We start from the raw sequence: 19,501 nt of genomic DNA, 5'->3' as shown, positions 1-19,501 counted from the left end.
AAATTATGCACTATTAGATATTTTTTTATTTTTCTAGAACGTGTATCTTCTTCATTGTACTTTTTTAATCTTCCGACACGTGTCACAATCTCTCTATTTAATATCTGTCTATGAAACAAATAACTTAAACTATATTTAATTCCATACTCGATAAATATAAGAGACATAAAATTCATTTCAAAATATCTGATGGATATTATTTTGCCAAAAATAATGCCTACGAAATCGCGCTCTCGAGATACATACAATGAATCGAATCGGATCCTTTTGAGAAATATTTTTTTGGAGTGCCTGATTGAAGGTAAACCGCCCAATAAAGTGTACCAAGAGCCAGATGGAGGGCATCGCCGATCGAAAACGAGACGATTAAAGACGAGGTGGACACGGCAATCGAGCATAATCGGGAGATTTACTCTCACCGAACGGAACGTGTCTCGCCGATTCGAATTTAATCACGTCGATCGGCGCAATGCAACCGAGTTAACGGTAGCGTTCGCTCTACGTTCGCGATACGTTCGCGCAGTATCTCCCTTTGTAAGAAAGAGGATATGTAACCTGGCGATCACGTGCTCGAGAAACGTAACTCACGGCCGGAGTCTTGATTAAATCGCCGCCATCAACTGTCACTCGACGAGTCTCGACGGTGCTTCGTTAAATCGGCATGATTGTCCCATTTCTCTCATAGATCTCGACGCTTTTCGATTTCGCGCTTCGTGAGAATTCGCAATCGGACGAAATAGCAATTTTCGAAAAAAATAACATTTTCGTCTCTCGTTAATTATTTCGCTCGACTTCGAAAGTTTGGTGCGTCGGATTCAAAAAGTTATTCGCGCTCGATCAAATTTGAGTCACAATGTGACTCACGCAGACATATCGGGTGATGATTTTATGCGGACGTGATGTCGGATCGGTCGATAGTCAAAGTGCCGGCAATTTATTCATTTGGTAAAATTCCTAACGAGGCTTTCTCTCGTTTCTGCCCGTTTAAGGATTGTACCTAAGTTAGATTGTACCTAAGTTTGATTTTAAGCGAGATAAACATGTATCTGTCTTTATCTTTCTTTCTAAATAAATAAAGACGGACAGATAGTTAACTCCTAAGAGCGATAAAATCTGTTTTGTATCACAGTTCGACGTACCTTGCGAATGGGGATAAGGAAAGTGTTTCTTCGAAAATCTAATCAATATTATAGATACAATCTTGACACAAAGTTTTCGCTGAGCTCTACAGTCTTCGAGGAGACGGAAAAATGTATCTTTGCGTCGCCATGCAGAGATGCCACGTAGATATCATTTCCGCACGTCTCTCTACGTCTCTCGCGGAAATTCAAACTGTCCGAGATTCGATCGATTTCAATCTGCGCCACGGCTCGAGAGGATCGAGATGTAGAGCGGCGTTGTATATCGAGATCCGCTCGCGACATCGAGATTGACATTGCGACAAATCGCTGCTCGCTCGCGTGAGAGGACAATTATGCATATCGTTCGATAACTGGTTTTTGCAATCCGGTAATAATAGCGCCGTGCCGTGTTCGGGCGCGCTCGCATTAATCAGTGTCTCTCTCTCTCTCTCTCTCTGCCTATGGGGCGCGGGCAGCATCCGACTCTCCGTAACAATATTACGGACCCGTAAGTGCCCCGCAATAGCTACGGCCACGGGAATACCGTGGTTAAGATTCTTCGATTAGTAGCCACGCTGGGTAATTCATTGCCTTCCATTTTACTGCCGCGAAAAGGAATACGCCGGCTCACGACGAGCCGCGACGACATACGGCTTCTCGTCTCGTCTCGTCTCGTCTCGTCTCGCGTCCATGTCTCGTTTCTTGCCCGAAGACTCTACATCGTTTACATCATCGTCGTTGTCCGTGCACTATTTGAGCAAACCAGAAACTTTCCAGATCATCGATTTCTACCGGTTCTCGATTTCGAGATTAAACGAACACTGCCGTGGGCGAGGGGGGGGGGGGGGAGGAGGAGGAGGAGGAGGAGGAGGAGGAGGGAAGGATAGGCATTACGGAGCGCATTATGGAGAAGTTACATCAGCTTCTTAAGAGAATGTAGATCGCGATGCGTAAAAGTCAAAGTTCGTATGTGCAACTTTCTATACATTATCGCTTAAAAAAATAAAAGAAGAATGTATTAGTTTTTCCACTTGGAGCGTTTTCTATCGGTTTTCAAGAACTCTCGGAAAATTTTCAAGACCTTCCGGCGTAAGAAGGCCACTTGCTTCGAGAATTTTCGTTGACGGCAAACGTCGATGAGAAAGAAGAGACGATGACGTCTGCGCGTGGCGCACGTGTTGACCGCGGGAACGTGAGTTGTTGTGCAAATAATTGGCACGGCTGTCCGCGTTTGTCACGCCTGCTTATGGGAGGCTCGCTCGTCGAGTCGCGAGACGATAGTTCGTCTTCGCAAAAACCAGCGAAAGTGACAAGCGAAAATATTGTTTTCCAAATCGATCGCGCTAAGGATGAAAACATACCAATGTCTCGCGCTTTATCGAAGCACTCGTCCGTCCATATATTCCTTCACCAAATGTTCGACATACAATTTTTCATATATTCTTAATTTACTTCTATTGGTATAATTATAGGCAATTCGGTGTTCAGACAAGACTAAAATAATATATAAGAATAAAATTAAAAAATTTTCTATCGTCTAATGATACAATTTGTTCAAAAGAGACACATGAAAGATTAAAATTGCGACATATTATTTATAGATCCATATAGATGGACGAATAAGATTATTTCTATCTTTAAGAAATTTTGTATATAGAAAAGATAATAATACCAAGAAGGCTTAAAATGCTTAAGCATACAAATTGATATCGGATTTCAGGTGTACCAATGGGACAAAAAATACTCATTCTGTGGCAAAAAATAAATTTAAGAGCATATCTATTTTTCTTATAAATTATTGAAAAATCAAATATTTTTTAAAATAAGAGTCTTATCATTGTTTAGAATATTCTTGGCATTTTATATCAAGTACACAACATATCACGTGATACACTTTGAATATTTATGATAACCAACAGTTATTGTTATCATTCTGTTTGTACGCTGCCGTATTATCATATTAGAGAACTGCCCCTAGTCTCGCGCTCAAAAATTGCTTGCCGAAATCACGTAATATTCCGTGGACGACATGGTGCCTTTCGAATGCACAGAACGCTTGCGGAATAATTTTAGGCGTTGCTCGAGCAGAAAGCTGATCCGCCAGCCGCGACCAGTTGCGAAACTTCTTTGAATAGTGACTCGCGACGAAATTATATTCAAAGTACTTATGTCAATAATAGGCAAATTGGTTTGTGCTAAAAAAAAAAAAAGAGAAGAAAAAAGAAAAATTCAAATAGAATAAAAAATTAAAGCTAATTTGTATTAATTTACAAGACAATATTAATGCAATTATTTCATCGTATTACAATTGGAGCAACATTTCAAATCTCCTTAATTCAAATCGAGAATAATGAACGATAGTTATCGTCGGCCCGCTATTAAAAAAAAAAAAAAAACCATTCTAGATTAATATCTTTATCATGCTCAAATCCTCGATAAGGATCTGGAAATTATGCAAATTATCAGATTTTTCTGAGACAATCGTAGCTTTGCATATTGTATATATCGTTTCTCGACGAGACGTCTCTCGCGAGCGAGTCGCGAGCACCTGGAGCGAAGATGAACGGCGAACCGGTCGTAACTGTTGACATAATTCCGGCGCGTGTATATCTTCTCTACGTCTGCGGTTTCCTAGAAATTACGGCGATCTCACGATTTTCTTCGAGCAATTTTCTTCTCGGCGACGTGCGCGCGAGGAAGACGCTCCGAACGGTGTTTCTAATGCAGAAGGCGCAGGCCGTACGCGCGTCCATTGTGAAAGTGTCAGTCGTGCATCTCCTTTGATTAAGTCTCTCGCATCATCGACGGACAGCCTCATAGGTCACTGCCATTTTCGTTCTTGTCTCGTTCGTATCGAGAGATAATGCGTCTAGCGAAGACGCGGCCCGGCACTGCGGGGTGCAACGTGAGGAGAGAGAGAGAGAGAGAGAGAGAGAGAGAGAGAGAGAGAGAGAGAGAGAGAGTCGCTTCCCACGATAATATATTTCTGCACCGGCCGTGTGCGGCTCAATGGATTCTCAATTAAAAATCTGCTCGTTTGCATGCTCGCGCTGAAAATGCACCGCAAAAATCGTTATTAACGCCCGCTTATTGCAGAAATTCTTTAAACTCTGCTAAATCAGTTGCCGTTCCTCCCCGGTACCACGGGGAAATAAAAGCGATATAAAATTATCGTGGAATCTGCGTAGGAGATGCAAGAAACATGCGCCTTTTATCAATACCAAACCCTTTGCAGGTACATCGCTCTACGCGATTGTTATCTCATTGAATTTGCATTCGATAGTATTCTCGTCGGCAGTGTTGGAGCTACAGAAAAGCGAAAGATTACAGATTAACATAGTAAAAATAGTTTATTTAAAAGCTCGGAATTTATTTTATTTATTGTTACATTTTTGTAATCCGCTTTGAAAAAAAAATAAAGAAATCTTCAATAAAATACGAGATATATATATATATATATTTTTTTTTTTTCAGATATAATATATTTAATTTTAAACTGATTAATAAAACTTGTTTTTTTTTACTAAATTTTTGTATAAACCAAGTTCAAAGTTCAAGGTAGTGTATAATATTTTCAGAGCTAAAGAATCATAATATCGCGAGATTAGCTGCTTTTGCATCCTACGTCCGGACTTCTGCAAGATTTTCCAGTTGATTCTCTATCCCCGTAAATCTCGCGCGAACAATTCGAGGGCAACAGCAGGTACTTCGGTGAGCATTGAAAAAGGACTTTATACATGGCGGATTACGAATCTCCCCGAGAAGATGTCCGCGATAGTAAAGGAATATTCGAGCATCCCAATGGAGCCCATTAGAATCCAAAGGCGGTTGGTCCAGTCTTCTTCTCTCCCGCTTCTCTCCTCTCCCGCGTCTCTCCTCTCCTGGTCCTTTCCTCTCCTTTCCTCTCTCGATGGATTCACGATGGAGGAGAGGGCGGGAGATGGTCGGCTGGTCAAGCAACATTCCGTTGCCGACTGACTCCTCGAGACCCTTCCTCCCCCTCTTTGGTAGATGGTTCCCTATATACAAGCTCTCGCCTCTTTATGAACCACCACGATATGTGCCCACAAGAGCACCAATATTATTTCGACTACGTGCGCCTCACGTAACCTTGCCGAAGTACGAACATCGCTGAATGTCTGCTGCACATCTTCACCCAGACAATGTTCAAATAGAGACGATGCCATATCATGAATCTTGCCAATAATTGCTCTATAAAGTACCTCCGGTACTTTTATTGTAATAAATTTTACATTCTTACAAAATATCCTCGCCCTTTCATTCATCAACATGTAAATTTGATAATGCTTTTGAGGCGATTACTACTTTCACGATTACTACTTTCAAAAAGATTGATATATTTACAAATATTATCCGTATTATGATATATTGTTGAATGCTAACGTTTCGTGAACATTGTAATTCATTTTTTCAGGGCGAGAAGCAACTTGATAATGTAAATTAACACGTTGAAATTTATTGAGTATATCTTATAGAATATATAAAATATTGAATGCTACATTATAATATATTTTGAGCTTACCTGAATATTTTCTGAATATTTTAAGGTATCCATAGAATATCACACAGACAAACATCTGTGTATTTTTTGTAACAGAGTTGTGATCATCTTGGATATTTCAGTTTTTCTTTAGTGACTGCAATAAATCCCAAAATAATGTAGAATGTCCCTTAAATAAAGTGTGTTGAGTAGATTATCATTACGTTCCTTGCACGTTTTTTTGTAGAACGCACCCATGATTTTTCATCCTCACTTTCTCCTCGTTTTTCCTACCAGAATGTATTTCGCAACAGCTGAGATTAAAACAACGGATATGTATCCGACTTTTCCACAGTACGTATGACTGATTCTGAGTGTGAAGACCGGCTCCACGAATAGCAGACCGGTATGAAGGAGAAGGTGAAGCGAGCCTGAAAAGGAGGATTGAGAAAGAGTAGCAGAAGATATCTAGGTCCGGTTTCGGGAGGTTCAAGATCCTCAGATACTTTGGATAAAAATTTAAGGATTATCATGAACAATTTACATTGATGAAACCTCGCTTGTGGTCATACCGACAATTTTTTTTTATCTGTAAATTTGAGACGAGTCTAATGACAAATTGAGCTTAATTAACTATAAAACGCCATTATCGGATGATGCTCGCACGATATACGACTAATGCGAGTGCTTACATAATTATTGCCGGGCAGTCGATCGCGATGAACTCGCGTTACAATGTCGACTGACGTGGTAAAAATTCACGCTAATATGAGTTTCCCTTAACGGCACATGAATGATAATACCATTCGACGTAAAGCGGTTGCGACTAATGTGCGACTACGTGGCAATACAGTTAACGTAATTAGCAGATACCATCGGGAGACATGACCGCGTCTCACGCCTAGTTCGCGCGAGAGAGCGCCATTATTTCCGAGCCCCGTGTATTAATATTAACTCTGAATAATATTACCGCGAAACGGTAGTCTGCGGTGACTGCACATAAGACGCCTCTCAAGGTCGCGAAGTCACATACAAACTTATTCCACTTAGATAGCTAGATAGATTTCATTTTTTATCAAGGTTTTCCTATACTAGTTAAATTGTCTAATTGTCCTGAAAAAAATATCATTATAATTTTACGCATTGTTGACTTCGAGTAATAGCGTACGATCGCTGCCTACCAATCGGATAAAATCTTTCGGCATCAACGAGTCATTATCGGCTCGCATCATCATTCACTTGGAATTATACGTAGCCGGCTTCCAAATAATGTGCGCGACACGGCGATCGGATAAAATCTCTCAGACTCAAATGATGAAGCTCAACATCGCCGTGTCACGCGAGAACAAAACGTTAATAATTCTCGAGCGACACCCTCTGATCTTCAAGGTCCGTGCCGCCCGGCAACAGATTCGGTACACCGATCTATCTATTTACTGAGCCACCCACGCGGCTCGGACGCCTTTCCGTGACCGCCAAATTTCCACCCGATTAGTGTCATCGCTAGACCTTCGGGTTGAGGTACCAAAGAAAGTTCCAGAGATCTCGCGCGCGAGAGCTCGCCCACGCCAGGGCGCCATAAAAGTTGAGTTCAAATCTGCCCTCCTCAACCGCCTCCATCATCGTGCACCACCACCGGCTTCACCACCGGTGTGTTTTCCTCTCTCCCTCCCTCCCTCTCTCCCTCCCTCCCTCTACCTACGTTGCCCGGCACCGCTCATTTCTTCTGCTTCTTCTTCTTCTTCTTCATCTCCTCTTCCTCCTCCTCCTCCTCCTTATCCTCCTCCTCCTTCTTCTCCTTAACCTCTCTTCTTTCTTCTCTTCGTCGCCGTCCACCCGCGATCTTTGCCTTCTCATTCCTCTTCTCCGGCTTCTCGTCTCGTCTCGCCTCCGCTCGGAGGGAAAAAGGGGGAGGCGGGAGGCTATGCGGGGTCCCTCCGCGCGGACCCGTCGCGACAAGCCGCGTCGAGGAGGTCCAAGAATACCTCGGATACCGCGGCATGGAAGGCGGTTGGCTGTGGGCCCCGCGAAGGGGAAGCCTCTCGAGAGAGCCGGGTTTCCTCAACGGAGAGCGGCGGAGGATCCGCGTCGAGGGGGAAGCGGGAGAAAGCCTTCGCGGGGCCTCGAGGGCCACTCCGCGACCCGCCGGGAGGACGAGTGGACGGTGGAACGGCGGGACGGTGGAACGGCGGGGGCCCGCCGAAGTAGGGGCCGGGAAGTAACCGGATGGCCTTGGTCTCGAGACTCGGTTAGTTACCGCGCGGCCGACTATAACCGGCTGTGCCACAGGGCGGTATCTCCGATTTCGACCGCTTTTTAAGACGACCGGACCATGGCCTCGCCTGGACTACCAGGGCCCGGTCGGTCAGTCGAAGGGAACCGGGGGGGGTCTGGTCCGACAGGGGAAGTCCAAAGGGGCGACAGGACGTGCCAACGAATACGCAAGACGCTCACGTGTGCGTGCGCAACTCATCATTCGAGGAGGCTGAAAACGCGCGGAAGAAACGATGGGATTTTGCGAAAATCTTCTTGCAGCTCAGAATCCATCGGCATGGCAGAATGGCACATAGAATCCTTTACCATTTTCTTTTTTTTTTTTTTGTAGGAAATTGATTTATTTTTGCCCAAACGATGGTGGTTTCACTATGGACAAAAAATTTTATGAATATTTTTCTTCAAAACGCATTACACGACAAAATATACATGGCATCGAGGCGACTTGCGTTTTAATTATATCATACGTACGGCACGCGAATTATATATATTATCCGAATCGAAATGTTTCGCACGGCTCATTCTCCCGTAAGATACATCGCAAAAATCGATTAACAACTTAATTGCAATTAACCGAAAAAGATCGCTATGCTTCTCACGCGCGGTATTTCATTATTCGAGCGCCGAGCGCCGCCGCGACCACGGGCGTCCGAGACGCGCAAGAATCGTGCGGTATTCTACACGCGAGCCATTCGAACAGCTCCGAATAACCTTTGGAAATCGGCAGATACGATTGCGTAAACGCGCCGCCACGGTTTGCCGGTCGCGCGAACCAGGCGTACATCGCGAAAATAATGGAGAACGAAATGCAACGTGTTACACACGCGCGCGCTCTTCCGCCCTCCGCGGCCTCCACTCGATCTCGCGGAGGGGGGGGGGGAGAAGGGGGGAGACGCCTATGTCTCTCTTGTCTCTCGTATAAATTAACGTAGTCGTGAAATCGCGAGAGCCTCCCTCCGCGTCGCCGGGAGGGATTCCTGTCTGGGGCAAGAATGAATAGCCTGGTTACTTGCCCACCATCGCTCATTATTGCTCAACAGGGGCAACTTATGTGAGAGCGCAAGAAGGTATATCTGCAACGCGTACAAAGTGCTGTACAGGATGTCTCAAAAGTTGCGCGCACCACCGGGTCATGGCGCGGCACAATCGCGTTTTCGAGGTCCGCGAACTGGTTTTTCGAGAGGAATGCGATTAAAAAGCGAGCCTCCGCGAAATCCGCTCGCGGTGAAAGAGATCGATAAGTAAGCCTCGTCACCGAGGAGAGACGCGACTTTTGATACACCCGATACATCCCAGCGTCCCAGCCGAACGTCTATCGAGCTAATAATTACCTCGGTGAGTTTGCGAAAGTCTCATCCGCGGTATTTCACCCAAGGATCCCCGGGCGATTTCGTCTATCGTTATATACCTCGCAGAGGTTCACGCGTCGGCAGGAAACATCGTCATTAAGAACATCGCTCGTCGCTGACAGCGTCCGAGAATCGCAATTTGCGACGACCGAGTAGTTTCGCAGTTATTACATTTTCATTCCGCTTCCGCGCGTCTCGAAGGAGCGACAATCCGTCGAATACAACCCGGAAGGCTTACCGGTCTGCCCGTGTTGTCGGCGAAGTGACGCGTTAAGAGTACTTTATAGGACCCAACGATGCTTGAGCAGCGATACTTTTTCCGCGAGTCCGCAATCAGTGGGCAACTAATGACGAAAGATATTAACTTCGTTATGCATGCGGCCCATAGGCGCGCCGTCGAGATCTGCGGATTCGCAAACGCGTTTATGCAAATTACCTCTTGTCAATTTTTCTCGCGTTTACAACGTTAAATTAACCCGATGATCTCAGAATGTCGCGGATCAAGAAATTGTTCCAGGCTCTCCGACGCGTTTCTTCGCGACACGTTTTATTATTCTTGATGACTTACTGATCTTTTCTGTTTCGGCCGATCTTTGTTTAATCTTTCTCTCTACGACTATGGATATATAAACTCAGTGTGTTGGAAGACTCGGCTAAAAAGTCGGTAATCTTCATTAAAGTAGAGCAAAAGTGAGCAAATGGTCATTAATTACATTGCACGAAGCGTGAACTGAAATGAAACGAAAGAGAGATAATTTTCGAGCTCATAATTTCATAGTATTTGTTAATCAACTGTTGCACGGTATAATTTTCAAATCACACATCAGTTTTTTGCTTACTATTTAATCTTCATTTTTATATTGATCTCTATTTATCAATCATTATAACTTTGAAGTTATATGTGGAAACTTACTTCTCCGTTTTTCTTTCTTAGAGGGGATATAAATTTATTATTTATCTTGCTCTTTCTCTTTTTCTCTCTTATATTACATGTCAAACATATTTCGTAATTATATTAATAAATAATACGATTAGTAAAAAATGAATTCTACTGTTAAGATTTGAAATTAACAATTAAATGTAATATTCATTCATTCAACACATATATTATATCGTACATACTTTCTATATGTGATTGTACAATTTATATTCTTATATGAAAAGTCGCCATAAAATCGGAGGCTCTGGTTACAACGTGCTCGAACTCAAGAAAAGACAGAGCTCCATCGCCGTCTATGTCGCTCTCCTCCAGAATTTTTCGACACACAGTAGCCACCTCTTCGGCACTTAGCCCACCTCGAGTCAGCTGCCGACAGGTGCGCTCCAAATCACCCAGGCCCAACACCCCGTCCTCGTCGAAATCTATTCGCGGAAGATTACAAATTGATAAACGAAGGTTTAGCGATGCGTGAACGATCATCGGAAAATGCCGTTTAAGAAAATCTAAATGGATCTCATGGCAATTCCTCTCTCCATCAAGAATGCTCATTCATTTAAGAGGTTCATTTTAAATATTATAGATATTATAAAAATATTATAAATATAAAACTTAGGAGCAACAAGTGACGAGATAAAAATACGATTGACGAAAAAAAAAATACGCTTGACAAGGGTTTAATTATGACTGCATCAAAAGCGGCAAAATCGATCGGTTCTTCCGTGTAAATATTCTTGTGCATCATGAATGTCGTATCTGAGCGCCGTATGTACGCCTCATCTCATGGAACAACTATTGGTACAGCGAGGTCGACCTCCAGGCTCTTTCACAATCCGCTCGTCTGTCCGTCCGTCCGTCCGTCTGTCCGTTCGTCTGGTTCACTTGGTGGTCCATACCATAAATTTTGAAGGCGTAAAAGACTTTCAAATCTCGCGGTGCTTGTTCAGAGAACACGGATAACATCTCGAGAAATTCTTCGAAACAGATTCCTTCGGAGAGAGATGTTGATTGTCCTGAATCCTGACGTTGTGTAAAAACTTCGGAGATCCGTTCTCTAAATGGATTTTCCTAAAAGAGAGAAATATCTCTATTGAAAACTCGAAAAAAATAAAAAAAAGTAAGAAGACGATCGTTTATTTAAAATATATGATAAGTTTAAGTATATAACAATAGATAAGACTAAATAGGATATAAATTTTAAAAAAATTTACTTGTAATATTTAATATAATAATATATTCATCTACATGACAAATAAATTATATAAAAAGTATGTTCTAAGAGATACATAAAAATATTTTAATATATGTATTTCTATAATAAAGTAATTAAATCTTAAATAATATATTTAAAAAATGTCTCAAAGATATCTTTAAGACATTTTTAAGATATCTTAGAACATATATCATAATGCTTTCTGACAAATTGCGTTATGTATTCAATATAATTATATATATAAAATTTAAAGTAAATCTCAGACGTGCGTAGCGCGTGCTATTTCTTTTCTGGTATTATATTTTTCAATTAAATATAAAATTTAGATAAATTTTATTAATTTTAAAATAGAATAATACATTTTAAAATAGAAAAATACATTAATATATTAATTTAAAATAACAATATTAACATGAATTTAAAATAATTGTGTACAATTATATCTATATTTTTTTAAAGAGTAAAGAAATCGATCGATAAAATAATAAAATTTTCTACAACATATATATATATTTTAAAAGTTTATATCTCAACTTTTTTGTATTCAAACTAATTATAATATTTATAAATATAAAACCTTCAATTCAGGAATACGAGCTAAATATGACAGGGGCAAACGAAAAGATGATGCTTCTTGCTGCGTCATAGTACGTGGCACCATTCCAGGATCTCCTATTTCTCGAAATCTTTTAAATATTCTGGAAAAGATAGAAAGCATTTTAACAAAGTGAAATAATGCAAAAGAAGATATTACCTCAAGATTTCTTTGCGCGTGAAAAATGTGCAATCCTGATAATCTTCAAGTTGTTCCTCGGTGAACGTCGCCACTTTATTTCCCATCACGCTTTTATTAACTCTTTTTTTATTTATTGTATAAAGCGTTAGATCCTAGAATATTATTTTCACTTAAAAATTTTCTTATACTACATATATTGATTTTTTTCTAAAAATAGCGTAGAAAAATCAATTTTGAATAGAAATTAAAGGATTTTTTCAACCAAATTGAAAGGAACTGTTACATTTGCGGAAGAACAGTGAGGACTGTTTTCACATCCCCGATGTTCGATACGAAATCGTGCAATCTAATAACCAGGGTGTGTCTCGCCACTCCCACCATCAGGGACGTTTCGAACTTAAATTTACGAGTATTTACGACCTACTTGTATACTTTATTAATTATACAATAATGATTTTTCTCTTTTAATACAAATATGCACAAATTCTCTCTAATATTATATTAATTATATTTATATAATTATATAAGAATGTTATATTTTAATCTTTATTATACAGATTAAATCTATAAGCGTTATAAAGGTAAAACTATAAAAAATTTTATATATTACAAATGTAATCATAAATCGCAATAAATATTGAAATTATGTCCAACGTTTTATTTACAATTATCTTAGATAATGATCTTCGTACGCTTCTTTACAATCAGCCAGATTATGAACACATTCCGTAAATTCATCTTCTTCCAGTCCAGAATCCGTAAAGGCATGGAATTTCTTAATACTTCTTATCCTTTTAGTTTGTTTAAGCAGAGATTCGTACATTGTCGCGACATGACTGCCGCTATGCATTCCAGCCATTACTGCAACCGAGTTTACATCTGAAAGAAACAATGAACTGAATTATTATTGCTCTATCTCGAATTATTTCCTGTATTAGTTTTTTATGTTAATAAAAGACGTACTAGTTCCTATGGGCCAGTCCGCGATATTTCCATCCTCAGTTACGTTATTATTAAAAATCTTTGGATATGGTAAAGAAATTTTCAGCGGTGCCTCGACATTGGATAAATATGTAGCTGACGCATGACATGTACACGCCAAATACAGCGTCATCATTTCGTGTACGCTAGAGCATCTGTATGCCGGTTTGGACATCTGTTTGCTAGCTTTGTGAATAGGTCGTTTTATTCTATTTTCGGGAATTCCCCGTAACGCTATACTTTGCATATTATTATCCATCGAGATGTCACAGCTCGGTGTCAAGCTTGTCCATAAAGATCCTTCGAATTCATCCAATACATCTATTAAATCCATTTTCATCTTCATGGGAAATGGCAAGCTAAGACTAGTTGCCGCAGCTTTACGACCTAACTTGTTTAAATCAGCACACAAATCAGATAAGCTGGCGCTCGGATACTTTTTAGTTCTGTATCTTAAAGTTAACGTATCCAAGGCAGTTGCTAATATCGCGCTACTGTGATATTTCAATTCTGGATTGTACGTTATGTTATCGAATTTGCGTGAATCGGAGGCAAATGGCCAACCAACTTGTCCACATGAAAGAGGACTGTAAAGTGACGAGTGCTCTCCCACATATTGCCAGCATAATGCCGTATTGACGACTTTAACTAAGTCGGATGCACTAGGCTCAGCATTATTGAAGTCCAGACATGGAAATGCCAAAATATTCTTTCCATACTCATCGCGCAGATGTTGAATGCAAGATGTTCCAAGACCAGCAAAGCCATCAGTACAATCCATAAGTACCTATTTTTATGATATTTTACATTAGCAATATCATATTACAAAATAATATGCAATATATACCTGAATGCAAGTGTGTACCTGAAATCCTTGCATTAAATCACACTCTTCTACATAAGATCTTATTTTGTCCGAAAAATCACCCGAAAATTGTTCTGTATTCCATAAATCACGACCATATGTGAATATATTAAATGGTCGTTGTGTACAATTGTGTGAATATTCTTTGATAATTGTTACTGTTCTGGGATGATACAATGGTAAGATATAGTCGACCCATGACGTCACATCACTTTCAAAATTATAAGCATCTGGACCCACAGCTTTATCGGGTTCATTTAAACTCTGGATAAAAGGTGGTTTAGAACTACGTTCAGCATTGGTAATTTCTAATTTTGTATTATCCCATAGAAGCTGATAATCTGAAGATTCTGTATCATATAAAGTACCTCGTTCATTCAGATATCCCAATGCTCCTTTTAAATCTGCTACTAACAATCTTGGTGTAAACATAACTTGCCTCTGAAATATAACTGTCCAGTAGTACTGTTTTATAATTTTATATACTGTTTTATAATTTTATGTACTATTTTATAATTTTACTGTTTTATAACAGTAATTACTGTTTTATATTTTAATATATTATCTGTAATAATACTTTTGGATATACAATTTTACATAATAATTTAAATAATCTATTTCCAATTAAAACAATTGTCTTTTGGAAAAAATGATGTACAATAACTCGACCATTTATTTCTTTAAATTTATATTTTGTGTGTAGCAGACTAAATATCTTTTGACTACACTGTACATATAAGAAATATATTTAAATATATTTAAAAAAAAATAAAGAAAATTATTGCTGTAAAATCATCAAGATTTAAATCTGTATTAATTTAAATGTAATTTTAAACTCTTACTAAATATACTTTTAGAAAGAAAACCAATATACATTTTGTTGTCTATCTCTAAAAAACTGTAGAGTTTCTTCAGGACAAATAATCTTTATTTTTACAACTACACTTACTCGCATGTTTTCACCTTCTTTATACAGCACATCATGATTCACTTCGGACGGATTTTTCGGATCATATGTAAAATTAGATTCCTGCGAAATAAATATATTGCGATATATCATAATAAATCTTTAGATGCAGAGAAATGTTAAAAACAAAAATATATTAATTGACACCTGTAAATTCCACCAATGCGTGCCAATAAAATTTGAATAATGACCCAATTGAATGGTCAAGATTTCTCGTGTTGTCATGTTTCTCAATTTTATATTTTGTTTTTCGTAGAATAATAAATAATATTTAATCAAGTGTGAAAAGACCGACTGTAAGGTTATCTTCTACGCATGCATCAACCGTATGTCATCAAACAAATCTCGTTTTCAAAGAAAGATATTTGAAATCTTCAAGGTACCAATCATGTAACTTCTATCCCTAGGAAAGTTTGGAGCGATTTACAAACAAGTTAAACTGTCGCTGATTGGTGGTTGCCTAAACAATTTATAGAGTCTCTAGAAAGTTTTTCAATCTTCTGAAATTTCTATTTGATACCTAATCAAATTGGCTGCGTCCTGTTGGTTCTACTGAAATAGTCATCATTCCGCAAGATCGATAATCGAAATAGTGCAATATCGATGCAAGTTGAATTGCGATTATTTTTTAAATGAGAGCTAAAATATATCGTTTTATAATTAAATTTTTATTTAATAAAATTGCGAATAAAATTTAAGATAAAAATAAAAATCTTGATTTATTAACTACAATAATACAAATTATTACATCATTATATTATTCTTATAAAAATATTAATAACTTTAAAAAAAAAAAACACTTATAGCTTATTGATTAGTGTGTCATTATTCATTATTATTAATTAAATCATTATTAAATAATAAATTAAAGTTAATTAAATTTAATTTTAAAAATTAATTAATATTTAGTTCTCTAAAGATGTATTTAAATAGAGTCAATAAATCAGCAAATAATAAGAAATAGAAATTAAAAAAAAATAATATAATAATAAATATAAATATATATATATATATATATATATATATTAGATCAGTAATTATAAATTATCATAATTGAATTTGTAAACTAATTTTACATGTCAAACTTGTATTACTTTCTGAAGCCTTTTGTATATTGAAAATTGTCATAAATTGTAACTAAAAGAAAGCAATAAACAAGTCATAAACAATTGAAAATTAACAAAATGCTTTATCATTATGTTATTTTCACCAAGATTTATAACATTTTTGCAATAATATATTTATCTTTGTATACAATAATGCCTTCAATATCATCAATTGTTTATTTATTATGTCAAATTCATTTATTGTCTCTACATATCTATAAAGTAGTTCTAAAAATTTCTTTGTCTCATAAGTTTCTTCTTTTGACATGTGATATTTAGGAATTGATTTTTTTAAAAGAAATCGATATAAGAGAATTATCATAAAGATCGAATATTCGTTTCTTGTAGGATTACAACAAAACTTTTACATTATTGTGGAGATAATATATGAGCCACGATGTCATTTATAATCAACAGTCTTGGACATGAAATTCCAACATTAACAATCGAATTAATTGGACATTTTAGTATTGACAGTAATTCGCAGTATCGTGCTGATTTATCACAATTGAGATACTACATTTTTCCTTTAAGTTCTGAAATAAAGGTAACATGAATCATTTTTCAGTTCAGTTCAGTAATCTCACACAACAAAATATCTAAAATACATTATAGAAATATTCTAAAGATATTCGCAATATCCTTTGATGATCAGTAAAATATAATATTAAAATTAAAATTTTTATTCTTTTTCAAATTTATACATTAGTATTTTCCAACTATTAAAATAAACTTTTATATATATATATATATATATATATATAAAATTAGTATATATATATTAGTATATATATAAAATATATAAAGTATATAAAAGATTATATAAAAGATTAGTGTATATATATATATATATACTAATCTTTTAGTATGATAATGCTACTAATTATTAATTGATAATAATATAGTGTTGATCATGTCTTTTAATTAGTCTAATTATTGGGACTATCGTACTGTTGGTCTCGATCTCAAGGAAAATTTTCCGGATACTAATTACAAATCTATTCCGTGTAGCAAATGGGAGAACATATTAAGATGGATATCTGATAATTTTAATCAACTTGAAAGACCATTATCAATACAGAAAGAGTGTTGGTATGTTATTAAATTATTATTATTTAAAAATGTAATTGAATATTAATGTATTTAAGAAACGACTGAATATAGATACAACATATTTGTACACTATATCTGAAGAATTATTGTATTTTCAATTTATTAATATTTTATTTATTTATATGGAGTAGGTTAAATGTAGATTTTATTTGTCATCGTGAAGCATTAAAACGGATATTATGTAGCCTGTACATAACAGATGACGAATGGATTATTTATGCAAATAAATATCGTGGTACAATATATTTATGCGAGTTTTATACAAATAAAAAAAAGCGTCAATGTGTCAACAAAACAATGACAGAGAAACAAATTACTTCAGAAAGATCTGAGATTAAGCAACATATAGCAGGTATTAAAATATAATCACTATGAAAATGATCATATCACTATTGCATTTCCTTTAAATATATATAATAAAAAAAAAATAAATCTTTTATTTATTTAATTTATATAATTATTTTAATCAAATAATGTGTACATTATTTATTAGGTCCATCATATAAGTCAGAGCCATTATTTCATAATGCAAAAAATAATGAACGCAATAAATTTTATTGCATGTTTAAAACTAAATTTGATAATTATTCGTTATTATATGGGGCAGACATACATAGCATTTCTTCAAAAGAGCTTATAACAGACACACTTATTGGCAAAAGTTTCGAATTAATTGAATTGAAAATACTCCCAATGGATAATTTGAATAGTGACACGCATGAAATAATCTCTTCTGAAAAAATATTAATGTGGTGGAGTCAGAACTACTTGATGAATATAGACAAAACTATATGTGGAATAAAAGATAGAAACAGCGTAGTAAGAAGAATAAAAGAATATTCTACGCATGAACTACCATATCTTTCAAAGGTAAAAAATTTTACATTAGAAAGAAGAATATATAGACAATAATTTTGTTAAAAGAATTAAATGACAAGAGTTTTAAAAAGATAATAATTTGAGAATATTTTTTGTAGCCTTCTTGTAATGTAGATGAATGCAAAATATTTTGCAAGATATTTCTGAATAATGTCAAAAAAATTGTCACAAAAGATTATACTGAGTGCATGTATAAATTTCATTGGAAACCATCCGCTAAATATACTGTAAATTACAGTGAAGAAGCTCCTGATAATGAAACGTATTTCTTGAAGCAATGGTTTTTTGACAAAGCAGAAAAATCATTCCCAATAAATATAGAGATCCCAAAAAAAACTTTTGTATAAAGACAATTTTATTTGGCAGTATTCTGCTACACAGATATAAAAGATACGTTAAAGGCAATATATAAATTTGACATGCAATATATTTTGTAATAATATATTGTAATGTTATAATAATTACATTGATAGTTACCAGCATAACTATAATAAATAATATTGATTTTATCTAATATTAATTTTGTTTAATTCCAAAACTATAAATTCTGGACAACATTGGTTTTACGAAAGTGACTAACAAAATTAAAAAGTCTTACATAAGCTTTATATGTTATATAATTACTATACATATATGCATATATTTACATTTATAATAATTCTATATATAGTATTACAATAATATTATTACTAAATACATAATATACAAAATATACGCGCGCGTGCGTACATATATATTTTATATACTACATTATTATAATATACATTTTATATTATAATATTATATTATATGTTTGCATTATAATCATCAGTAAAACATCCCTGTCATATATATATATCTATTATTTAAGGAATTATGTTTGTTATTATAACATACAATTATATACTTTTTTTTTATTGATATGACAAAGTAGTTCTAGACGTAGCACCTGAGCAGCATTATTCATTCACAAAGTGTTGGCCAGTCATTAGCTGATATTGATTTTACGTGATTTGACTGACAGTTTGTCAATTGATATATAACATTCGGATAGATATACGCGCGCGCGCGTGTATGTGTATATGCATTTACATATATTTATATATGTGTATATGCATTATATATATTTTATATACATATATATATATATATATATTTATTATATATTATTATATTATATATATTTTTTATATACACATATATATATATAATATATTATTATATTATATATATATATATATATATATATATATTAATTGTAATAAAAGACATATAATTTGTAAGATATAATGTCTATACAATAACAAATATAATTCTTTATTCGAAATACAGAGATGTTTTATGTATGATAATTTTTATACAATAATTTCTTAAATATAGTGACAATTTATTTTATTATCTATACAATTTATTACCTATATAAAAGTTTATAATTAAACTTAAATGCATTGACCTCATATACTCATTGTAACTTTAATTA

The 19,501-nt window shown here is 35.9% G+C and overlaps 3 protein-coding genes and 1 long non-coding RNA gene across 4 annotated transcripts; 2 read left to right on the top strand and 2 right to left on the bottom strand.

Moving 5' to 3' along the window:
* The first annotated feature begins 1,466 nt into the window (after positions 1-1,466).
* Positions 1,467-5,804, top strand: LOC148936080 (uncharacterized). The gene is made up of 3 exons (XR_016139914.1): positions 1,467-1,509; positions 4,218-4,356; positions 4,700-5,804. It is a non-coding gene; the product is annotated as an uncharacterized LOC148936080 (long non-coding RNA).
* A 4,501-nt stretch (positions 5,805-10,305) lies between these two features.
* LOC105422492 (calcium and integrin-binding family member 2) lies at positions 10,306-12,398 on the bottom strand. The gene is made up of 4 exons (XM_011631873.2): positions 12,150-12,398; positions 11,973-12,093; positions 11,079-11,250; positions 10,306-10,607 (listed from the first exon to the last, which is right to left on the bottom strand). Exons 1-4 carry the CDS (start codon positions 12,233-12,235, stop codon positions 10,390-10,392), a joined length of 597 nt encoding a protein of 198 aa, XP_011630175.1. The 5' UTR covers positions 12,236-12,398; the 3' UTR covers positions 10,306-10,389.
* Positions 12,399-12,543: 145 nt separating this feature from the next.
* On the bottom strand, positions 12,544-15,326 carry mst (misato mitochondrial distribution and morphology regulator). Its single transcript, XM_011631874.3, has 5 exons — positions 15,092-15,326; positions 14,927-15,007; positions 13,978-14,418; positions 13,095-13,899; positions 12,544-13,010 (listed from the first exon to the last, which is right to left on the bottom strand). Exons 1-5 carry the CDS (start codon positions 15,167-15,169, stop codon positions 12,799-12,801), a joined length of 1,617 nt encoding a protein of 538 aa, XP_011630176.2. The 5' UTR covers positions 15,170-15,326; the 3' UTR covers positions 12,544-12,798.
* Positions 15,327-16,271: 945 nt separating this feature from the next.
* On the top strand, positions 16,272-19,107 carry LOC105422563 (decapping and exoribonuclease protein-like). Its single transcript, XM_089079598.1, has 5 exons — positions 16,272-16,597; positions 16,979-17,142; positions 17,295-17,515; positions 17,657-18,033; positions 18,141-19,107. The coding sequence occupies exons 1-5, from the start codon at positions 16,448-16,450 to the stop codon at positions 18,387-18,389; spliced, it is 1,161 nt and encodes a 386-aa protein (XP_088935724.1). The 5' UTR covers positions 16,272-16,447; the 3' UTR covers positions 18,390-19,107.
* Positions 19,108-19,501: the final 394 nt, after the last annotated feature.

Source organism: Pogonomyrmex barbatus, unplaced genomic scaffold (genome assembly GCF_055798465.1).
Source record: "Pogonomyrmex barbatus isolate J1 unplaced genomic scaffold, ASM5579846v1 scaffold3, whole genome shotgun sequence".
NCBI classification, from domain to species: domain Eukaryota; kingdom Metazoa; phylum Arthropoda; class Insecta; order Hymenoptera; family Formicidae; genus Pogonomyrmex; species Pogonomyrmex barbatus.
This window is presented reverse-complemented; position numbering and strand designations above follow the sequence as displayed.